The sequence below is a fragment of the Lissotriton vulgaris genome, chromosome 6, assembly GCF_964263255.1.
Source record: "Lissotriton vulgaris chromosome 6, aLisVul1.2, whole genome shotgun sequence".
NCBI lineage: Eukaryota > Metazoa > Chordata > Amphibia > Caudata > Salamandridae > Lissotriton > Lissotriton vulgaris.
In genome coordinates, this window is record NC_141694.1 from 474,832,652 (window position 1) to 474,854,252 (window position 21,601).

Consider the following 21,601-nt stretch of genomic DNA (forward strand, 5'->3'; position numbering starts at 1 on the left):
GTTCCTTGATCAGGGACTTTCAGACACCAGGGCAAAGCAAGATCATTGTGTGTGCTGCCCGACAGCAGCGGCACCTTTAGAATTGAAATTTAGGAGGAATACACAGGGCCAAAGATAAAACTTGTGGAGCCAGCTACAAAACTCAGTCATAAAGTGGAAATAACTATCAATCGTAACTATAACTTGCCACCCCTCCATGCTCAGTTTTCTCATCAATAATTTCACTGCAAATGTTGCAGCGATATTATCAATTATGTCATAGAAGATGTCATGACTGATGTAACATGTAAAGTAATTAGCAGTGCATGGTGAGGGTGCATGTTTAGTTATCTTAGGGAACGAGTTATAGTTACTTGAGATAACCATAACTGTTAAATTTCTATGGTTTTGTGAGTATAAAATCTGAACCTAACTATAATGCCACTGTCACCTTTGTTTTTTTCAGTGATGTTAGAACTGGGGGTCTCTAGTTGGCAGAGGTTGGTACCACTGTCGAAATAGGGACCCTTGCTTCTAGTCAGGGTAAGGAGGAAACACTCTTTAGATCACCTCTTCTCACCCCCTTGGTAGCTTGGCCCAAGCAGTCAGGCTTATCCAAAAGCAATATGTAAAGTATTTGTACCAACACTCACAGTAACACAGTGAAAACACCACAAACTGACTCCACAACAGTTTAGAAAAATAAAGGTATTGAATCTAAACTACACAAGACCAAAACGACAAAAATCCAACATACACAGTTCAAGAATATGGTTGCAAAAGAGTTCTTAAGGTTGCGATAAAATAATCCACAGTTGCGCGAAAGGTTCACAGTTGCCTCACGTTTATCCAACAGTACCTTTTAAATGCGACAATGTTCCAAAGCAGAGCTGGTGCGGTGGAAAACAAGCGATGCATTGATCCCGAGACCCTGGGGAGGCGATGCGACAACCCTGCTGCAGCAGCGGGCGTGTTGCAACGAATCCGGTCTGTATGGGGAGGAAGGCGGACTTGTATGGATTCCGGTGCGTAGGTTCCGTAGGAAGTTTACTCTTGCAAAGGCACGATGCGATGATCTTTGGAGTTGCAATGATCTCCGGGGCGACGATGCGCGGACCAACGGTGATCTCTCTCTTGCAGCTCCTTGATGCGATGGCTTCTGTGACAACACTGCAGTGACGTGATGCGGTCCGCAAGCTAGCGGTGTGGCGATCTCACCCAGCGATGACAGGCTCTGCGACGACACTCGCAGAGATGGTATTCTTCCCGCACCGGTCTGGTGCGTCCCGCAACCGAAGGATGCGACGGCTCTGGCAGCGGCAACAGGTGCTGCGATGATCTCGGCCTTCGTAGCGGCGAGAATTTCCTCGCACTGCCAGGGATGCGCTCCGCAAGCGAGCGATGCGACAAAACTTGCAGAAAGTCTTTAAAAGCTTGATTTCCAGCTCCCCAACACTGGTACAACTTCCAGAGGCACCACACATGGGTCACGCACTCCAGGAAGGACAGAACTCTCTCAGTAGAGTTCAGGGAAGCTGGGAAGCTGGGGGTGAAGTCCTTTTGTTCCTGGGACTTCAGAACAGGGAGCCAGCTCTTCTCAGGCCCTTGGAGATTCCTTCAAGCAAGGGGACACAGCACAAAGCAAAGTCCTTCCCCTCTCCTTGGCAGTAAAGCAACAGCTGGTCAGTCTTCCTTCTTCAGTTTCAACTTTCTCCTTGGCAGAGATTCCTTCTTGATTCCAGGATGATCTGATTTTCTGTAGTCAGGGGTCCTGTACTTATACCCCTAAAAATCTTTGTTCCCTTTGTGCAGGAGGGCTCTGAGTCCGGTCTGAACCAGTTCTGGGTGTTCCTTGAGAACTTTGGTTTCCTGGCTTCTCCTTTCCTTTCAGAGTGAGGGGCAGGGTCGTCAGCCGCCCAGCAGGAGGTGGAGCCACCATTGTGGAAGGCAGGCACAGCCCTATTCAGGCCCAGGTGCTATCTCCTCCCACCACTCAAGTTGCAAATGCAGACATTCAGTCCAGGGCTGACCCAGCCAGCATCCTGGGGGCTCCCCAGCCTCGGTCACTCTCAAACCAGACAGTCAATTCACAAACAGGCCAAGGCACACAGAAAGGTTGGACAAGAGAACAGCAACTTTCTAATAGTGCTGCTTTCAAACACAGGAGTTAAAAAACACCTTTCCTAAAAGATGTATTATTAAATTCTGAGTTCAGGGATAACAGACTTGTATGTCCTACCTTGCTCCTATGGGAAGATATGCTGGTTGCCACTGTAGACAGCATTCCCCATGATAGCCTATGTGCAAGGTAGCCTTACAATAGTGAAAAACGAAAAAGCTGCCATGTCACCTGCACCAGTACATGCTCTAACTGTCACATACACGGCACCCTGCCAAGGGGGGTACCCTGGGCCTTCTATTAGGGTGACCAATGTGCACAGAAAGGGAAGGGTTAGGCCTGGTCAGTGGGGACATTGACCAGGAGGATATGGCAGTTCACAGACTGCACACAGGCAATGCGGTGACAGGCCTGAGACACCATTTTATGGCTACTCATGTGGATGGCACAATCAGTGCTGCAGGCCCACTAGCAGCATTTGTCATCACCAGCCCTGGCACACCCAGTGCACTTTACTAGGGACTTCTTGGTGATGCAAATATGCCAATCATGTATATCCAATCACAATAACAATTTACACAGGGAGCACTTACACTCTGACACTGATTAGCAGTGGCAGAGTGTCAAAAGCATCTAAACCAGCAAAAACGAAATCCAGCACAGCATCAAAAATACAGGAGGTAGAGGCAAAAAGAGAGGGGAATCCACGCCAAGGATGCCAGGTCTAACAAGTGACTATCTGAGTTTATTTAATACTATTTTCTAACTATTACATCTAGGTAACCTCTATATTGTTCAGTGAATTTCCTAGTTGTTTTAATGCTAATACCTAACTATAACATACCTTTGGATCTTTAGTGAATTTCACAGATTTTTTTTAAAATGTAAATTGTACTATGCTTTGATCTATAAGTTTAATATACTAATATACATTTTCACAAGTTTATAAATACATTTCATCCACACATTCATTCTTTTTACACATTTGAAATCTAAAATGTTTTAAATCAAATTAAGGAATCTTATGTAGTCTTTCTATAAATGCAATGCACTAAGTCTTTCTTTTTCTTAAATTCATTTTATAGATCCGCAGGTCTATTGTGAATCCTTGGACAAATAATAGATTTGCTGGTTATATTGCAGATATTCAATTTTAAAATAACAGCACATTTCATACAAACATTTGCTATTTCAATTTCCATAAGTGTATCACTGCCTGTGTGTGGGTGTGTGAGTGGCTATATGAGGTATTGTGTGGGTATCTGAGTAGCTATAAGAGTGTGAGTAGCTGTGTGTAAGTGGACATGTGAGTGACTGCGTGGGTGTGTGAGTGGTTGTGTGGGCCTGTGAGTGGGTGCATGAGTGGCTGTATGGGTGTGAGTGGATGTGTGAGTGGGTGTGTGAGTGGCCTTTTGGGTCTGTGAGTTAGTGTGTGTGTGGTTGTATAGGCACATGAGTGGATGTGTGATTGGTTGTGTGGGTGGGTGTGTAAGGAGCTGTGTGGGTCTGTAAGTGGGTGTGTGACTGATTGTTTGGATCTGTGAGTGGGTGTGTTAGTGGATGTATTGGTGTGTTAGTGGTTGTGTGGGTGTGTAAGTTGAGGTGTGAGTATGTGAGTGACTGTGTGAGTAGGTATGTGGATTTGTCAATGGGTTTATGTGTTTTTTTTAATTGGGGTCTGGAAACATGGATCCACCCAAATGTGCCCGAATCCATGGGGATCAAAGTGGATCCAGGTGGATTTGTGGTTCCCCACTCGCTCAAAAACAATTTTTGGAGACCATTTCTTGCCCATGAGGGGTACCCTACAGACTCCTCCATCTATCCCATGGGGTTTAGGGTATCTCTACACTGACCCCTTCTATCAGTTTTACATTTCATTTCCTCCCCTAGGAATCATGCCCTGCTGCATAAAATGACGGCTGCAACTTTCCTCTCTGGTTGCGGTCAGCCAATCAAGGCGTTGCTTTTGGTGCGTGGATACATGGATCCGCCACAATGGATCTGCGGTGGATCCATGAAGGTACACAAATCTGTTTGCTTAAATAGCTCCAAAACTATAGAACAGATTTGCACCAAAATACAAAAAGCACTTTGTCTGGACCAAGATTTAGCTTTCTACCAAATTTGGTGTCATTCCGTTCAGCAGTTTGGACTGTAGTCGTGTCTAAAATTCCTATGGGAAATAGCATGGGGAGAATGTGTTTTAGGACTCCCCCCTTTCTCTTGGCCACTGCTTGATAGAGCACCCTGAAACTTTCCACATCTCAGCTGAAGTGACTGATGCACTAGAGAGCGAGAAATAGAGGGATAGAGAAGAGAGAGGGAGAGAGAGAGAGAGAGAGAGAGAGAGAGAGAGAGAGATAAATGCAGATTTAAACATTTAGAGCAAAACATGCCAGTTTACAGTGAAAGACAACTGGGCAAGTGAATGCGTGTGGCATGGTGTGGTGCCTGTTTTATTTTTTGCGTCACCTCCTAGCACATTCAACAGCTGTGGTGTTGGGGACGAAAGGAAGCCAGGACAAAAAGAGCTGGCTCCCCTTGCTACATATATACTTATATATAGTGCAATTGTATTTCTTTGTAAACTATTTTATTTTGCATTTACGATATGAGAGCTTTTTTTAAGATCCACTTCAGGTGCATGCAGTAAAGATCCAGGGGGCTAGAGCCCTAGGAGCTGTTCAGGAAATCACATAAAATAGATGCATTCAGAGTTAATGTAAAATGAATACATTTCTATGCTAAGTAGTTATCCTGAAACTCTGGCATGTGTCTGACCTTCTTGAAGCTTTGTTGAACACCCTTTCTTTAGCTGGTATAAAGGTCTCATTAACCAGCAATGATGTATTCCAGTAACCCATCAATGTTTTTAATCTGTTCTTGTAATTTTCAGTCTCTGGTTTTACATTTGCTTTTTTCTGCAGCTAATGGTCAGTGGAATCAGTGGGGTCACTGGAGTGGATGTTCCAAGTCCTGTGATGGAGGATGGGAAAGGAGAACGCGAAGTTGCCAAGGTGCTACTGCAACGGAACATCTGTGTGAAGGGACTGCAGAGGAGGTCAGGAGATGTAGTGAGCAGAGGTGCCCAGGTGAGAGAGAATGGTGATATACACCCTTAACTCTTTCTAAAAAAGCTTTTTCAGCCTTTTGCTCGACATTTAATGCCACTTAATAAATCCAATCAAGATACTAGGAAGTCTTTCGAACAAGAAATGATCTCTGATTACGCGATACAACCTGCAATAATTCACAATAATGGTCGCATGCTCATGTTAGTTTCTACATTTGTTCTACTAAGGCACGGAACCTAGGAGTTTCTTATATGCTTTGAAGATACCATGCATTCAAACTAGGATCAAGAGCCTTTTTCAGGTTGTAAACATTTTTCAAACTTGATAAAAGCATTTTTGTCCATGTCAATATGTGCCCCCCACTAGGCCATCACTGCAGTTTTTCTTTGCATTGCAAAATATTAATCAATTTCTACATGCTAATTGTGGATCAGGCAATCATAAAACAGGCTTTCTTTATAACTCGGAGGCGAATACCTGTAGCCCGAACTTGGCAGTTAAGGTGCATGATACTGTCTCATGGGGAGCGTTTCCTCATTTAGAGTTGGTTCGCACCTGCACTAGGAACAGCACATTTGTTGTGACATGGCACATTGTCCCCCTTTGCATCCTTATCACAGACTTAAGTGTGTTCCCCAGCACAGAGTGGGACAGAGAGCCAATGCATCTATACGTGCATTGTAATCAACATACCAAACAGTAATGTTGCTTCTTGTGAGTAGGATAATTGGAAAACGCGCTCCTCCTTATGATACCAGTTTACAGCATATCATCCCCTCCATTGCTCCCTCTCCCTGTGTGTTGCTGAATGAAATTCTATTTTTATATCCCTATCTTTTTTTTTAAACTCTGATGACGCAAAATCCATGCTAACTGACTCTAACTCTGAGCCACATATGGCTTACTCTGAGAACAGAGTCCATTTCAATTTCAGAAGCATGACTAATTTTTTAAATGTCTTCTACATGATATGAATCTTTTTTTACAAAAAGCCTCATTCGTAAAAAGAAAACACTGAAATCAATGCATATTAGACTTATAATTGTGACTTGCGTAATTCACACTTTTTGGGAATACGCATGGAAATCTGTGAAAAATTTACTTTTCCAGTCCTGCACGTTAAAGGAGGGCCTTTCTCGAGATCATGTTATAGCAAGTGCACATTCGCCCATTTCTGTTCCTTTTTTTATTCACTGCATGGAAAACATTTTCTGTGGAAAAATCCTTTACCCTGCAGGTAAGGTTACCATGTGGTCAGTATTTTATGCAAGAACAAGTGAACAAATCAGAGAAATCATCAAATTAAGATACAATTTGTCCTTAAAATTATTAAATAACTAGTATAAGCTAAACTAACATGACAGTTATTCTCGACTTGGCCCTACCATAGCTAAATGATTTTAAAGCAAAAAGGGCCAGAATTGTGGTATTAACAAGATTATTTATAGGATTTTTACACAAACGGTTTTAAAGTACCACCCACTGGACCCTCAATAATTAAAAAATATATATAAATGGTTAGTATTTTTCTCAGAGAACGATGTCAGCCCATATTAGAGATCATGAAGTTTCGGGATATCGGGCCCGATTCACAGAACTAACTTAAGACAAAATGCTAAACTTACTTCTTTTGATATTCACAGAATTCACTTACTACTTTTGGTATTCACAGAATGCATTTACTACTTTTGGTATTCACAGAATGGATTTACGGCTACTAACTTTACGTCCGCACTCGGGCCGGAAATTCCGGGCCAGAGGCGGAGCTTCTGACCTGGAGACGGAGCTTCCACCCCGGAGGCTGAGTTTGCGGCCCGGAGGTGTAACTTCCGGCCCAGAGGTGGAGATTTCAGCCATAGCTAAATCCCCACCTCCACGCCAGAAGCTCCACCTCCGGGCCGGAATTTCCGGCCTGAGTGTGGACGTAAAGTTAGTAGTTGGAAATCCATTCTGTGAATACCAAAAGTAGTAAGTGCATTCTGTGAATACCAAAAGTAGTAAGTGCATTCTGTGAATACTAAAAGTAGTACGTTTAGGATTTTGTCTTAAGTTAATTCTGTGAATAGGGCTTGGTGTGACTGAGCACTTTTTCACATCAAATGCAATATACCTCCTACTTTTTTGTCAGCAACCTTAAGGGTTCATTTGAGTGGGAAATGTCATTGATTTCCCCCTAACCACCAATTGGCTAACTTGTATTACCGCACTTTCCTAAGCTTACTACCTGAGGCCCCCTGAGACATCACTCACTGTAAATTTGTACCACTTGCAGTCACATAATAATACTTTTTTTTATTTGTCAGCAATAATTAGGGCCATGGATACTCAACTCTTTCTGTTCACAGAATGTCAATCATAAATAGTTGCTTGCTACCTCCGTGTAGGATCATTTAACTTGTCTGACATCCTGCTTTGACTTTGAAACACTCCGTACACTGTCTTTTCTTGACACACGCCTGAAACATATAACAATGTGTGGGTAATTTTCTCAAACATTCTCCTCCTAACACCTCATTTGATGGAATTTTATACAGTGGGTTTGAATTGTCAGAAGAGCATTGCGGTCACCATCTTGGTTTCTCTGCTCCATTATGAAAACATCAGCTTTATCCGTTCTATTGCAGCATGGGTGTTGGCATTATATTTTCCATTCAATGTTCAATTCAGCCTCCGCTAGCCTTCCTTTCTCCTAACAGTGGTAGCATGTGAACAATGTACTGTTAATGTGGCCTTTGCATGGCACAATGTGAGGCTATCAAAGTAGACTTTCTTCTTCCCTCTGCTTCTTTGTTGGCCACCTCCTGAAATTAATAGCACAAATGAACCAATAAAGTACAAGTACATTTTGAACTTTGACCTCTCACATAACCCTGTCCTACTCATCACCTTTCTAGAGGCGCTTCAATAGCCTAATTAAGTAAACATATTTTTTTACCAAATCTCGATGTATGATATAAGTTTCCGTAAGCTCTATTGGGCATATTACCAACAACTAGCGATAATGTTTGTCTCTAACTTGTTTAGAGACAAAAATTATCCCCGCACATCGGCGATTTTTATCGCAGATAAACCTTGCTATTAACAAGGTTTATCGCAAATGCGATAAAAAACGGCCGAAATGCATGAATATCGCTGAAAAGTCAGCGATATTCATGCAATATCGAGCAAATGCTCTTAGCCATGTTATCCACCTCCCATTGGATAACATGGCTAAGAACTGCTCAGGGCAGGTGTTAGCTTTTGGAGATATTCCCGCTTAGCGCGAATATCTCCAAAAGTTGGTAATAGGAGATAGCGATGTTAGGGACTGTTTTCAGTCTCTAACATCTTGGCACGCCCACTTTGCATCTCATTAGTGATAAATATCACTGACATGCAAAGTGGGGCCCAAGATGGTCGCTATCTCCTACTAGCTGTCGCTAACTGGTGTTAGCGACAGCTTGGTAATAGGGAGATAATTTTATCTCCGCTTTCTTGGCTTTTAAAGCCAAAAAAGCAGAGATAAACCCCCTTGATAATATGCCCCTATCTTTTTTATTTTCTATTTATTTTCCGCATTTTTTTATATCACGGACGACACTCAACACGGGTGCCTGCCAGCCCTGCATGCAATTGCAACTCTAAAGAGTTACAGAAAATAAAAGTCAATTTTCAGAGTATGTTTGGTTACATATGTGTTAGAACCGGCTGTCTCTAGTTGGCAGAGGTATGCACTTCTGACAAATAGGGACACTCCTTTTCTAGTCAGGGCAAGGGGATCACACCCTTCGATAACCCCTGCTCACCCCCTCGGTAGCTTGGCAGAGCAGAACAGGCTTATCTCAGAGGCTGTGCGTTAAGCAATTATGACCACATACAGTAACACCGTGAATACGCTACAAATGGACACGACACCGTAGTACTATAAAAATAAGTATTTTTATATAAGGCTTAGCACAAGACCAAAATAACGGCAAAACTGTACACAATCGGAATAAATACGTTCGGGAAGGAAAAAGGATAGTTCAAAGGTAGTTTCTTCTGTAGCACGAAAAAGTCTTTTAGTATCAAGCAAATCTTCTTCTTGGAAACACAGTTCTTAGCAACAGGGTAACTCACACGGGAGCTACACAACGCCGGGGCAAAGATAATCCACAGGTTCGGCGTCGACCGCGAGGAGCGCTACGTCGGGCCTGGAGTCACACGGACCCCCAACAACACAGTACCTTAGGAAAATGAAGCACACGATGATCAGCGGCGTCGAGCAATCCGGCGTCGCGTCTTCGGTGTCGATCAGGCCTCAGCAGGCGTTGTCGATGATGCAGTTGCACAGAGTGAGCAGCGCTCACGGCGTCGAAGGGCACACGGTTGATGCGATCAGCAGCGGGGCAGACACGAGGTCCTCTGGAGTTAGAGCCGTACTCCCACTCACTGGCGTTGCTGCTGGCGTCGGTCGGGCCCAGCGTCCGATCGTCGTGATTGCTGGTCCTTTCAGAGGTGCTGGATTCACACTTCCAGCAAATAGCACTTTTAGCAGATGAAGTCCTTTAGCCCTGTGACTTCAGCAGGAGACTGGCACTCTTCCAGTCCTTGGAGATTTTCTTAGCAAGCGTGAGAGTACACACACAGTTCCTCTCTCCTGGTTCCTTGGCAAAAATAAAGAAGCACTGCAGGATTCCCCCAACAACAGCACACTGGCAGAAGGGGTAGGCAGTCCTTTAGATCAGCAGGCCTCTTGTCCTTGGTTACAGGGTTCCTTGTCAGAAGTGATCTGATTTCCTATTTCAGGGGTCCTTCTCTTATACCCCTTTTCGTCTTTGATCCCTTTGTCTATGCCGGGGATTTCCCAACATCCTGGGTCTGTGGTGGGTGGAGCTAGGCAGTAGCACCTGGCCTATTCATTGAGCCGGGCTGAGTCCTCAGACGCCCCGCAGGAGGTGGAGCCAGCATTGATACTGGCAGGAGCAGAGCTATCGCCCTCCTGGCAGGAGGTGGGGCTAGGATCGTCCATGGCAGGCACAGAGCCATCAGTCGCTTAGCGGGAGGTGGAGCCAGCATTGTATCAGGCAAGGCAGGCTATCAACAACTACTCTCCCCCTACTCTCAACGTAAATGTCCCACTCATCCCACACTGACTCATCCAGACCTGTGGAGCCACCCAGCTCCTGTCACACACACGCAAGACCAGCAGAAACCAGATATGGTTAGGCAAGAAAATAGACACTTTCTAAAAGTGCTATTTTCGAACCCAGAGTCCAAAAACCATCCACACCAACGGATGCGTAATTAAACCCCGAGTTCAGGGATACCAAACTCGACATTGCACCATGCTCCCCGAGCCAGTTAGGATTATAGCGTTAACAATCCCGGCGGCCCATTCTATCCAACGGAGAGCAGGCTACCTCGCAATAGTGAAGCACGAAGATGGCGGCACTTCACTATCAGGACATGCCAACTTGGTCAGGCGTGTCCTACCTTACACTTACAATGCACCCTGCCCATGGGCCTACCATAGGGGTGACTAACATGAAGTTAAGAGAAGGTTGGAGGGGCTGGCAAGTAGGGATACCTGCGCAGCCGGCGTGACAGTACAGGACTGCACGTGGGTCTCGCAATGACCGACCCGTAGACATTCTTTTACAAGGCCGCTCCTGTGGGTGGCACAACACGTGCTGCAAGCCCACGAGCGGCATTTGTATTTACAAGCCCCGGCACTCCTGGTGCACTAGACTAGGGACTGACAGTAAACCAAATAAGCCAAACATGGATACAATAGATACATCATTTTAACATAGGGAGCACTTGCGCTATGGCACTGATCAGCAGTGACACGGCGCCCAAAGCATATACCAGCAAAACATCGTAAAACAGTAGAGGCAAACAGAAAAAATGGAGGAGAGACTCAAGCCAATGATGTCAGGTCTAACACGTGTCCCCTCCAGCTGAAATGTGGGGAGAACTACCCTTAACCTAGGGAGTCCTCATCACTAAGGCAGAAAAATCTGGACAGACCATCAGCATTGGCGTGATCTGTACCAGGGCGGTGTTCCACCGTAAAGTCCATCCCCTGTAGAGCAATGGACCACCTCAACAGTTTTGGATTCTCACCCCTCATTTGCATCAACCATCTGAGGGGCCTGTGGTCTGTCTGAACCCGGAAGTGAGACCCAAACAGGTAGGGTCTTAGCTTCTTCAGCGCCCAGACCACAGCAAATGCTTCTCTCTCTATCGCACTCCACCTCGTTTCTCTGGGAAGTAACCTCCTGCTGATGAAGGCTACCGGCAAGTCTCGGCCCTCTTCATTCACCTGAGCTAGAACAGCCCCCACGCCATGCTCTGAAGCGTCCGTCTAAACAATGAATTCTTTCGAAAAATCTGGTGCTTGGAGTATAGGTGCTGTGCACATTGCAGTTTTCAGGGTGTCAAAGGCCGTTTGACAGGCATCAGTCCAGATCACGTTTCGTGGCTGCTTCCTGGAAGTCAGCGAAGTCAAGGCGTGCACAATGTTGCCGTAATCCTTGACAAACCTCCTGTAATAACCCGTGAGTCCTAAGAAGGCTCTCACCTGCGTTTGGGTTTTGGGCGATGCCCAAGCCAGGATGGTATCAATCTTGGGTTGCAGGGGGGCCACCTTACCGCTCCCTACTTGGTGCCCCAAGTACACCACAGAACCCTGCCCAATCTGGCACTTACTGGCTTTGATTGTGAGGCCTGCTCCGCGCAGGGCCAACAACACTTCCTGGAGGTGGCGCAAGTGTTCCTCCCAGCTGGCGCTGAACACTGCGATGTCGTCCAGGTAGGCGGCACTGAATTCCTCCAGTCCAGCCAAGACCTGGTTGACCAACCTCTGGAAGGTGGCAGGGGCATTCTTCATTCCAAAGGGCATCACCCGGAACTGGTATAGCCCATCTGGTGTGGAGAATGCTGACCTCTCCTTTGCCCCATCAGTCAAGGCGATCTGCCAGTACCCAGACGTTAAATCGAACGTACTAAGGTACCGGGCAGCCCCCAACCGATCGATGAGCTCATCAGCTCTGGGGATGGGGTGCGCGTCAGTCTTCGTGACTGAATTGAGCCCTCGGTAGTCCACGCAGAACCGGAGTTCCGGTGAAGCACCAGGCGCTGCAGCCTTCGGGACCAAGACCACTGGGCTGGCCCAAGGACTGCTAGAGGACTCAATCACCCCTAACGCGAACATTTTGGAGACCTCCTCCTTAATGTACGCTCGGACCTTGTCCGTCACCCTGTAAGCCTTGTGCTTCACAGGAGGGCTGTCTCCGGTGTCAACGTCATGGACACACCAATGCGTGACACCCGGAACCAAGGAAAACAGATCCGGGAATTGCCCCAACAGTTGGTGACAATCCTGTCTCTGCTCAAGGGTCAGTGTGTCAGAGAGGACCACACCATCCACTGACCCATCTTGCTCTTTAGCATACAGGAGGTCAGGAAGAGGCTCACTCTCCTCCTCCATCCCATCATCTGTAGCTAGGAGCATGCCCACTTCGGACCTTTCTAAGTGGGGCTTCAAACGGTTGACATGCAGGACCCGCAGGGGGTTCCTGGGAGATTTCAAGTCCACCAAGTAGGTGACATCGCTCTTCTTCTCCACAACCTTAAACGGTCCAGTCCACCTGTCCTTGAGCGCACAAGGTTCCACAGGGGACATGACCCACACTTCCTGACCAGGCTGAAGCTCTACCAGAGTGGCATTCCGGTCGTACCATCGCTTCATCTCCTCCTGGCTGGCCTCCAGATTTGCCTGAGCAAGTTCTCTGAAGCGCCGAGTCTGGTTCCGAAAGGCCAGCATGTAGCTGTATACATCCTGGGGAGGTTTCCTGGGAGATTGCTCCCAGCCTTCCTTGACCAGACTCAAAGGTCCTCTTACCGGGTGACCGTATAAGAGCTCAAAGGGGCTGAACCCTAGAGCCTTCTGCGGCACCTCACGGCAAGCAAACAACAGGCATGGCAAGAGGACGTCCCATTTCCGCCTCATTGGTTCTTCAAGACCCATAATCATGCCTTTCAGGGTCCGGTTGAATCTCTCAACCAGCCCATTTCCTTGAGGGTGGTAAGGAGTGGTGAACTTGTAGGTTACCCCACACTCCTTCCACAGAGACTTCATATAGTTCGAAATGAAGTTGGTGCCTCGGTCGGACACCACCTTTCTGGGGAACCCCATCCGGGAGAAAACACCCATCAGTGCTCGTCCCACCACGGGGGCCGTCACCGTTCGGAGAGGGATGGCCTCCGGGTACCTCGTGGCATGGTCCACCAAGACCAGGATGAACCTGTTGCCCAGGGCTGTCTTGGGGTCCAGGGGCCCAACAATGTCAATACCCACCCGGTCAAAGGGGGTGCTGACCACCGGAAAAGGTTGAAGGGGAGCCTTCTGCTTCCTTCCGCTTTTCCCACTTGCCTGGCAAGTGCGACAAGTCTTGCAATGGATGTCTACATCCCTACGCATCTGAGGCCAATAAAAATGGGTGACAAGCCTGTCATAGGTCTTGTCCTGCCCCAGATGTCCAGCTAACGGTACGTCATGAGCCAAACCCAGTAGGAAGGCTCTGAAGCGCTGGGGTACCACCAGCACACGGGCTGACCCAGGCTCAGCAGCCTTAGGCTCGCTATACAGGAGGTCGTTCTCCCAGTACACAAAATGTGACCCTGACTGATCACCTGAGGATTGGGCTGAGGCCTGCTGCCTCATGCCCACAAGAGAAGGGCACACCTTCTGTTCCGCACAGAATTCCTCCCTGGAGGGACCACCATCCTGCTGCCAGTGGGTCAGCTCGGGCAGATCTCCCAGTTCGGCAATTTGTTCCCCTGTGGGCTCCAGGGCATCCCCCTTAGGGTCTACCTCCTCCTGGACCACAGGAACAACGGGGGCCGGTTTCCCGCGCCTCCTGCCTCTTCTCTTCACAGCTGGGTCCTGGGCCGTACTTTCAGGCTCCGGGACTCCATCAACACCCTTACTCGCTGTCATGGATCGAGTTGTTGCACACACCCACTCTGGCACACCCAACATTTTCAAGTGCGCCGCTCGCTCCACCTTAGCCCAAGGGGAGTCTTCCAAATCATTGCCCAGGAGACAATCGACAGGCATGGCGGGCCTCACAGCAACCTGAAGAGTACCTGAAACTCCCCCCCATTCAAAGGAAACCTGAGCCACCTCACACTCTTTCTGGGAGTTATCGGCAGCTATCACGGGGTAGAATGCGTGGGGAACCACCTGCTCTCTGGACACCAAGTGACACTTGACAGCTGTCACACTCGCTCCGGTGTCTCTGAGAGCTTCCACTCTATGGCCATTAATGGTCACCCACTGCCTATATTTACTAGTGTTACTAGGCAGAGGGGGTGGAGGGACCATATGCATGTCTCCTAGCGAGACCAGGGACATTTCTGCGGGACCCCTCCCACCATGGACAACCATCTCCTCCCCTCCCAAGGCTACACTTGCCAACTGACGAGGGGGTGCACGCGGCGGTGCATTCGAATCCTTTTTGGGACACTGGGGGTCATAAAACCGGTGTCCCACCTGCCCACAACCGTAGCAGGTTAGGGGGCCCCTATGAACAGGTTTACCCGTCGGGGCCCCTGGCTTCTTCTCAGGGGGAGGCTGGGAACCTTTCCCTTGGTTCCCTTGGGGATTACTTTGGGGCCCTTTCTGAGACTCCTTCTGTTTACCCTTGTCCCCCCCACTCTTCTGCTGGGGACCCTGCCCACCTTTGGCTGAGTCTCCCACTGGACCCTTGTGGACCCTGGTACTGACCCAGCGGTCCGCCTCCTCAGCAAGTTTTCTAGGGTTAGATATCTTGCTATCAATCAGGTGCTGGCGCAGCTCTGGAAAACAGTTATTAGACAAGTGCTCCCACGCAAACAAATCATAAAGAGCTTCATAACTTTCCACTTTGCTGCCCTTTACCCAACCATCCATGGCTCTGCAAAAATAAGACACATATTCAACCCACGTCGTACCAGGCAACTTCTTACATTCTCTAAAAGCTTGTCTGTACTGCTCGGGGGTTAAACCATATCGCAACATTAAAGCATCTTTCATATGAGCATACGACATCCTATCCGCAACAGGCATGTCTAACAGGGTATCTCTTCCCTCATTCACAAAGCGACCCCACAACCCCGCTCCCCAATTCTTCTCAGGGACCTGGTGGGCCAACAATGCTAACTCATATGCTTTAAACCATTGACCAATATCTTCATTCTTATTGTAATCTTTGATCACATCTTTCGGGAAGTAAAACTTACTTTCTGCAGGCTCGGATGGAATGCTGCCACCAGAGGGATTCAACTCTAACTTTTTAGCTTGGATATCCAGTTCCCTCAACCTGGCTTCACGCTCCAAAGCTAACTTCTCTCGTTCAAACTCCAACTTTTTGATCTCTAAATCAGCTTCCCTTCTACCTCTTGCATTTTCTAACTCCAACTGCCCATTTATTTTTAGCCTTGCCTCTCCATGTTGTAAGCTCGCTCTTTCGCCCTTTCTTCTCTTTCTTCAGGGGAAAGACCTTTGGAGGAAACACTGCTTCCGGGAGAGGGCACAGGTCCATTCACTGGCACCTCCTCATCCCCTTCCTCTGTGGGTACCACCACCACATCAGAGGGATTTCTGGACTCCCACCAGGCCTGCAATGCTTTATAAAAATCATCTTTTCTTGAGAGGCCGGTGGTAGGAACTTCAAACTGGTTGCAAAAGTGTTTCAGCTCATCTTTCTTGTATTTCTTTAGCTTACTCCTCTCGAACTCTTCCACAACAACGATAGCAGGGGCAGTGACTCCGTTGTCACTCATGGTTAAAACTGGCAGTGTTCAGAAAATCAAGTTTCAGAAAAGCGGAGAACAAAAATAGGATCCTTCCGAATTAGATTGTGACTGCGTTATGGTCTGCTTTCACGACGTAGCGCACACTAATCACTGTACATGGGTCATAAATGCAAGGTCCAAATCCCACCGCTGCCACCAATGTTAGAACCGGCTGTCTCTAGTTGGCAGAGGTATGCACTTCTGACAAATAGGGACACTCCTTTTCTAGTCAGGGCAAGGGGATCACACCCTTCGATAACCCCTGCTCACCCCCTCGGTAGCTTGGCAGAGCAGAACAGGCTTATCTCAGAGGCTGTGCGTTAAGCAATTATGACCACATACAGTAACACCGTGAATACGCTACAAATGGACACGACACCGTAGTACTATAAAAATAAGTATTTTTATATAAGGCTTAGCGCAAGACCAAAATAACGGCAAAACTGTACACAATCGGAATAAATACGTTCGGGAAGGAAAAAGGATAGTTCAAAGGTAGTTTCTTCTGTAGCACGAAAAAGTCTTTTAGTATCAAGCAAATCTTCTTCTTGGAAACACAGTTCTTAGCAACAGGGTAACTCACACGGGAGCTACACAACGCCGGGGCAAAGATAATCCACAGGTTCGGCGTCGACCGCGAGGAGCGCTACGTCGGGCCTGGAGTCACACGGACCCCCAACAACACAGTACCTTAGGAAAATGAAGCACACGATGATCAGCGGCGTCGAGCAATCCGGCGTCGCGTCTTCGGTGTCGATCAGGCCTCAGCAGGCGTTGTCGATGATGCAGTTGCACAGAGTGAGCAGCGCTCACGGCGTCGAAGGGCACACAGTTGATGCGATCAGCAGCGGGGCAGACACGAGGTCCTCTGGAGTTAGAGCCGTACTCCCACTCACTGGCGTTGCTGCTGGCGTCGGTCGGGCCCAGCGTCTGATCGTCGTGATTGCTGGTCCTTTCAGAGGTGCTGGATTCACACTTCCAGCAAATAGCACTTTTAGCAGATGAAGTCCTTTAGCCCTGTGACTTCAGCAGGAGACTGGCACTCTTCCAGTCCTTGGAGATTTTCTTAGAAAGCGTGAGAGTACACACACAGTTCCTCTCTCCTGGTTCCTTGGCAAAAATAAAGAAGCACTGCAGGATTCCCCCAACAACAGCACACTGGCAGAAGGGGTAGGCAGTCCTTTAGATCAGCAGGCCTCTTGTCCTTGGTTACAGGGTTCCTTGTCAGAAGTGATCTGATTTCCTATTTCAGGGGTCCTTCTCTTATACCCCTTTTCGTCTTTGATCCCTTTGTCTATGCCGGGGATTTCCCAACATCCTGGGTCTGTGGTGGGTGGAGCTAGGCAGTAGCACCTGGCCTATTCATTGAGCCGGGCTGAGTCCTCAGACGCCCCGCAGGAGGTGGAGCCAGCATTGATACTGGCAGGAGCAGAGCTATCGCCCTCCTGGCAGGAGGTGGGGCTAGGATCGTCCATGGCAGGCACAGAGCCATCAGTCGCTTAGCGGGAGGTGGAGCCAGCATTGTATCAGGCAAGGCAGGCTATCAACAACTACTCTCCCCCTACTCTCAACGTAAATGTCCCACTCATCCCACACTGACTCATCCAGACCTGTGGAGCCACCCAGCTCCTGTCACACACACGCAAGACCAGCAGAAACCAGATATGGTTAGGCAAGAAAATAGACACTTTCTAAAAGTGCTATTTTCGAACCCAGAGTCCAAAAACCATCCACACCAACGGATGCGTAATTAAACCCCGAGTTCAGGGATACCAAACTCGACATTGCACCATGCTCCCCAAGCCAGCTAGGATTATAGCGTTAACAATCCCGGCGGCCCATTCTATCCAACGGAGAGCAGGCTACCTCGCAATAGTGAAGCAGGAAGATGGCGGCACTTCACTATCAGGACATGCCAACTTGGTCAGGCGTGTCCTACCTTACACTTACAATGCACCCTGCCCATGGGCCTACCATAGGGGTGACTAACATGAAGTTAAGGGAAGGTTGGAGGGGCTGGCAAGTAGGGATACCTGCGCAGCCGGCGTGACAGTACAGGACTGCACGTGGGTCTCGCAATGACCGATCCGTAGACATTCTTTTACAAGGCCGCTCCTGTGGGTAGCACAACACGTGCTGCAAGCCCACGAGCGGCATTTGTATTTACAAGCCCCGGCACTCCTGGTGCACTAGACTAGGGACTGACAGTAAACCAAATAAGCCAAACATGGATACAATAGATACATCATTTTAACATAGGGAGCACTTGCGCTATGGCACTGATCAGCAGTGACACGGCGCCCAAAGCATATACCAGCAAAACATCGTAAAACAGTAGAGGCAAACAGAAAAAATGGAGGAGAGACTCAAGCCAATGATGTCAGGTCTAACAATATGCTTGCAAAACTACATCCAAAGGTCAACATAAAAAATATGTTAATGCTTAATTTACATGCCAGGGTACGTACATAGGCATACACCCCATTCAAATATGGTTATTTATCATTACGTCAGGTAAATAAATCAACTCAGAAATGAACAGGGAATAGGGAGGACTCCATGTATTGTATTTTGAATAGCAGGGACTTCGGTTCTTTTTTGAAGGTGGTTCAAATAACCACTCTAAATTATTGAAGCGTGTTGTTGTTGTTTTTTCTTTTTCTCTAATATAAATACATATTTACGTCTACCTGTAATAGAATTGCCAAATAGTACAATTTTCATAAAAGGCAAATAGTTATCGCTCCTAATCCTGAAGCAGACCTCAGAGAATTGGGACCTGTATGCAAGGATCCATGAACGAGCAGTGTCTTACCTTCTTCATGCTGTGCTGTCACTCATTAAAGCGCTGGTTAAAGGAAGACTGGTGAGGAAACGTCCAAAATGTGAGCCATCGTTGCATCTCCACCTGTCAAATGCACCTCAGTAATACTAGAATAAGTATTTCAGACCTTGGTTCTATGAATATGAAATTCCATATTCTTGTATGGCCAAATGAAGCTGAATAAAGTATTGATGATGCTAATATCCCACATATTTCCTCCTGGTTTACTGATGCCTCGCTGTTATTTGGCACAGAGGCTCACTAGCCACTGCCTGAACTGAAAAAAGAGATGACAAGGAACTTTAATAAATGCCCATCCATGACCATTCATTAATAATAGAAGTTAGTGTCAACTTGTGAATCCTCAGCCTCATGAAATGCCACAAGGTTTAAATATTTTTTTCAATGTATATCAGACCTTAACGATTGTGAAGTTCCCATGGTGATAGGGGCCTTGCCTTAGGTACAAGGCAGTGTTAAGGCACTTAACGTGGATTAACGCTGCCTTGTACATAAGGCCCCCTTTCACTCTACATTTAGAGTAAAAGGGGCATGCAGCGGGTGTTGTGGTGGGCGTTCCACCACAACACCCTTTGTATTTGACGCTACCCCCTATGTACAAGGGTGGCGTACATAGGAGGCAGCACCAAATTTAAGACCAGGAATACCCTGGTCTTAAGTTGGTGAAACGAGGAGAAATGCATTTTTTCTTTTTCCATGTGTGCTGCCTTGTGCAGCACACATGGAAAAAGCAAAATGCCTTTTTTTTTTATGTACAGGAAGGTGCCCCTTCCTGTACATAAACAAACATTTTTTTTAAATGCCATTTTGTAACTTTCATGTGTGCTGCATTAAGCAGCACACAAGAAAGTTACAAAATGGAAATTTAGGTTTGGTTATGTGCAGGAAGGGACGGCTTCCTACACATAACCAATCCTCCCCTGCACACAGACACCCTTGCACTCTGTTGGAAGAGTGCCTGCGTTGGCGCTAAGTTGTGAAACTTAGCGCCATCACAGGGAGAAACACAAGGCTGCACCACATTCTTGTAAATATGGTACATCCTTACATTTCCAAAGTGGCGGAGTGTGTCGTTTAACCCAGGAGGCTAACGACACGCTCCCCCACTTTGCCTTACATATGGCCCAAAATGTGCCGCAACAACCACATGAAGAGACCCACAGTTGCTGGTGCAGTGCAGCCTACTAGAAGGGAGCTTGCAACAAGACAATATCACAGAGTTCAATTTGAGATCATCTTGTGGGAGATGTAGCTTGTGTGATCTCTGGGCATGGCTTCTGACAATGAGCCTGGAGGCATCAGTTAGCTCTCCTCACCCATGCGAGGAGTAGCCAGAGATTTCCCCTTGCTATTTGGTGACTGCGCAGGTTTGCCACAGCACGGACGTATAAATGGAGTGGCAGGGTTACTGTTCTATCTGTCTATGGTAGCTAACTTGTCTTTGTGGTTCAGCGTAACAATCACTGAAATAAAGTCTCTGACTACTCATATTATAAAAGTGACCCCACAACAAATTAATGGATTCCTCCCACCACACATTTTAGTATCAAGCAAGACAAATTCTTGAGCAGTGCGCTGTCTAGAGAAAGTGCAGCAGACTAAAGTGAGAATCTTTTTAACTAGCCGCTATGTATAGAATAGAGCAAGAAACCTCTCATTCTGCTATTGTATCATATGCAAACCTCCTCTGACACTAGAAGACAGATGCCGCCGTAAAGTGGCAAAAAAGACACTGACGCATGTGAAAGACAGTCAGGAATGAAGTAAGGTATTTGAGGCTGGGTGGCAGGTGCAGTAGCTTAAAAAAAAGTGCATATTCATTCTACGTTACAGCATTCCCTTTCCTTTTCGTGCAATCATCTAGTACAAATGTGGGGTTTGAGTAATGTAGGCCAACATGTGTAAAGAGGCATGAGCCTGCCACACAACTGACATATTGTATGCTGGTGTCGAAAGACACATGGCCTGTTGCTAATAAGGGTGCCGTCCAACTTGAGTGCTCAAATGTGACAAGTACTCGCACCCATCCAGTGAGGATCGGTGCAGCTCTTTAGCTGCTTAGCAGAGCTGGAAAGGAGTGGGCGCCCATTACCTGCATGCAATGTAGGACCAAACCCGGAGATGCGAAAGGCAAGTCATGTTATCACCCACAAAGAAAAGCAGGTGTGAGACATGGGAGAGCGGCAGTGTCACAGCTCATCGATAGACTATCGACAGAAGTTGACACACATATTGATTGCAGCATTAACAGCTATTAAGCACTTTCACGCTTGACAATGGGCATTTATCAGCATTACCAAGTTCATGAATGAGAGGTCAAATAATTGTGCGAGAACATATCGGGCTGTTATCAGCAGCCTTGATGGCAATGAGCATGGAAGCAAAACTGCTTGTGTAACAGTGTGCTCCAGCCAATCAAATAAACGCATACATCTGAGACAGTGGCAGAGAAACCTGAAACCACAATACGCCTGCACCAAACGAAGCAACTAAAGAATATTGACTGCACCAACAAGAAGGAGCCGTTTGTGCACTACATAATGTTCCACCCTCAAGCCATTACTTGATTTTATTTACACTCTCCAATTTGAGTGCGTATTTGGTAGATGCATAAAAATAGAACAAGGAGCAGTTTGACAGTTTTGTTACTAAGGACTTTGAAGGCTTAAAAAAGACTCTTCCGGGTAAAGATTTTTCACCAGTAGGCCTTATTGAATACAGATGCTGTTACCAATTAAGGTAGAAATGCTACCTCGATTAGGTCTAGAAATAGTCGTT

General features: G+C 47.0%; 1 protein-coding gene across 3 annotated transcripts in view; it reads left to right on the plus strand.

Annotated features, from left to right (window-relative positions):
* Positions 1-21,601, plus strand: part of ADGRB3 (adhesion G protein-coupled receptor B3) — a 1,725,994-nt gene that overhangs the window by 680,913 nt on the left and 1,023,480 nt on the right. For all 3 annotated transcript variants that reach the window (XM_086926462.1, XM_086926464.1, XM_086926463.1), the window contains exon 7: positions 5,029-5,193. In XM_086926462.1, the coding sequence (XP_086782588.1) occupies positions 5,029-5,193 (165 nt within the window). The remainder of the gene's footprint in view (positions 1-5,028; positions 5,194-21,601) is intronic.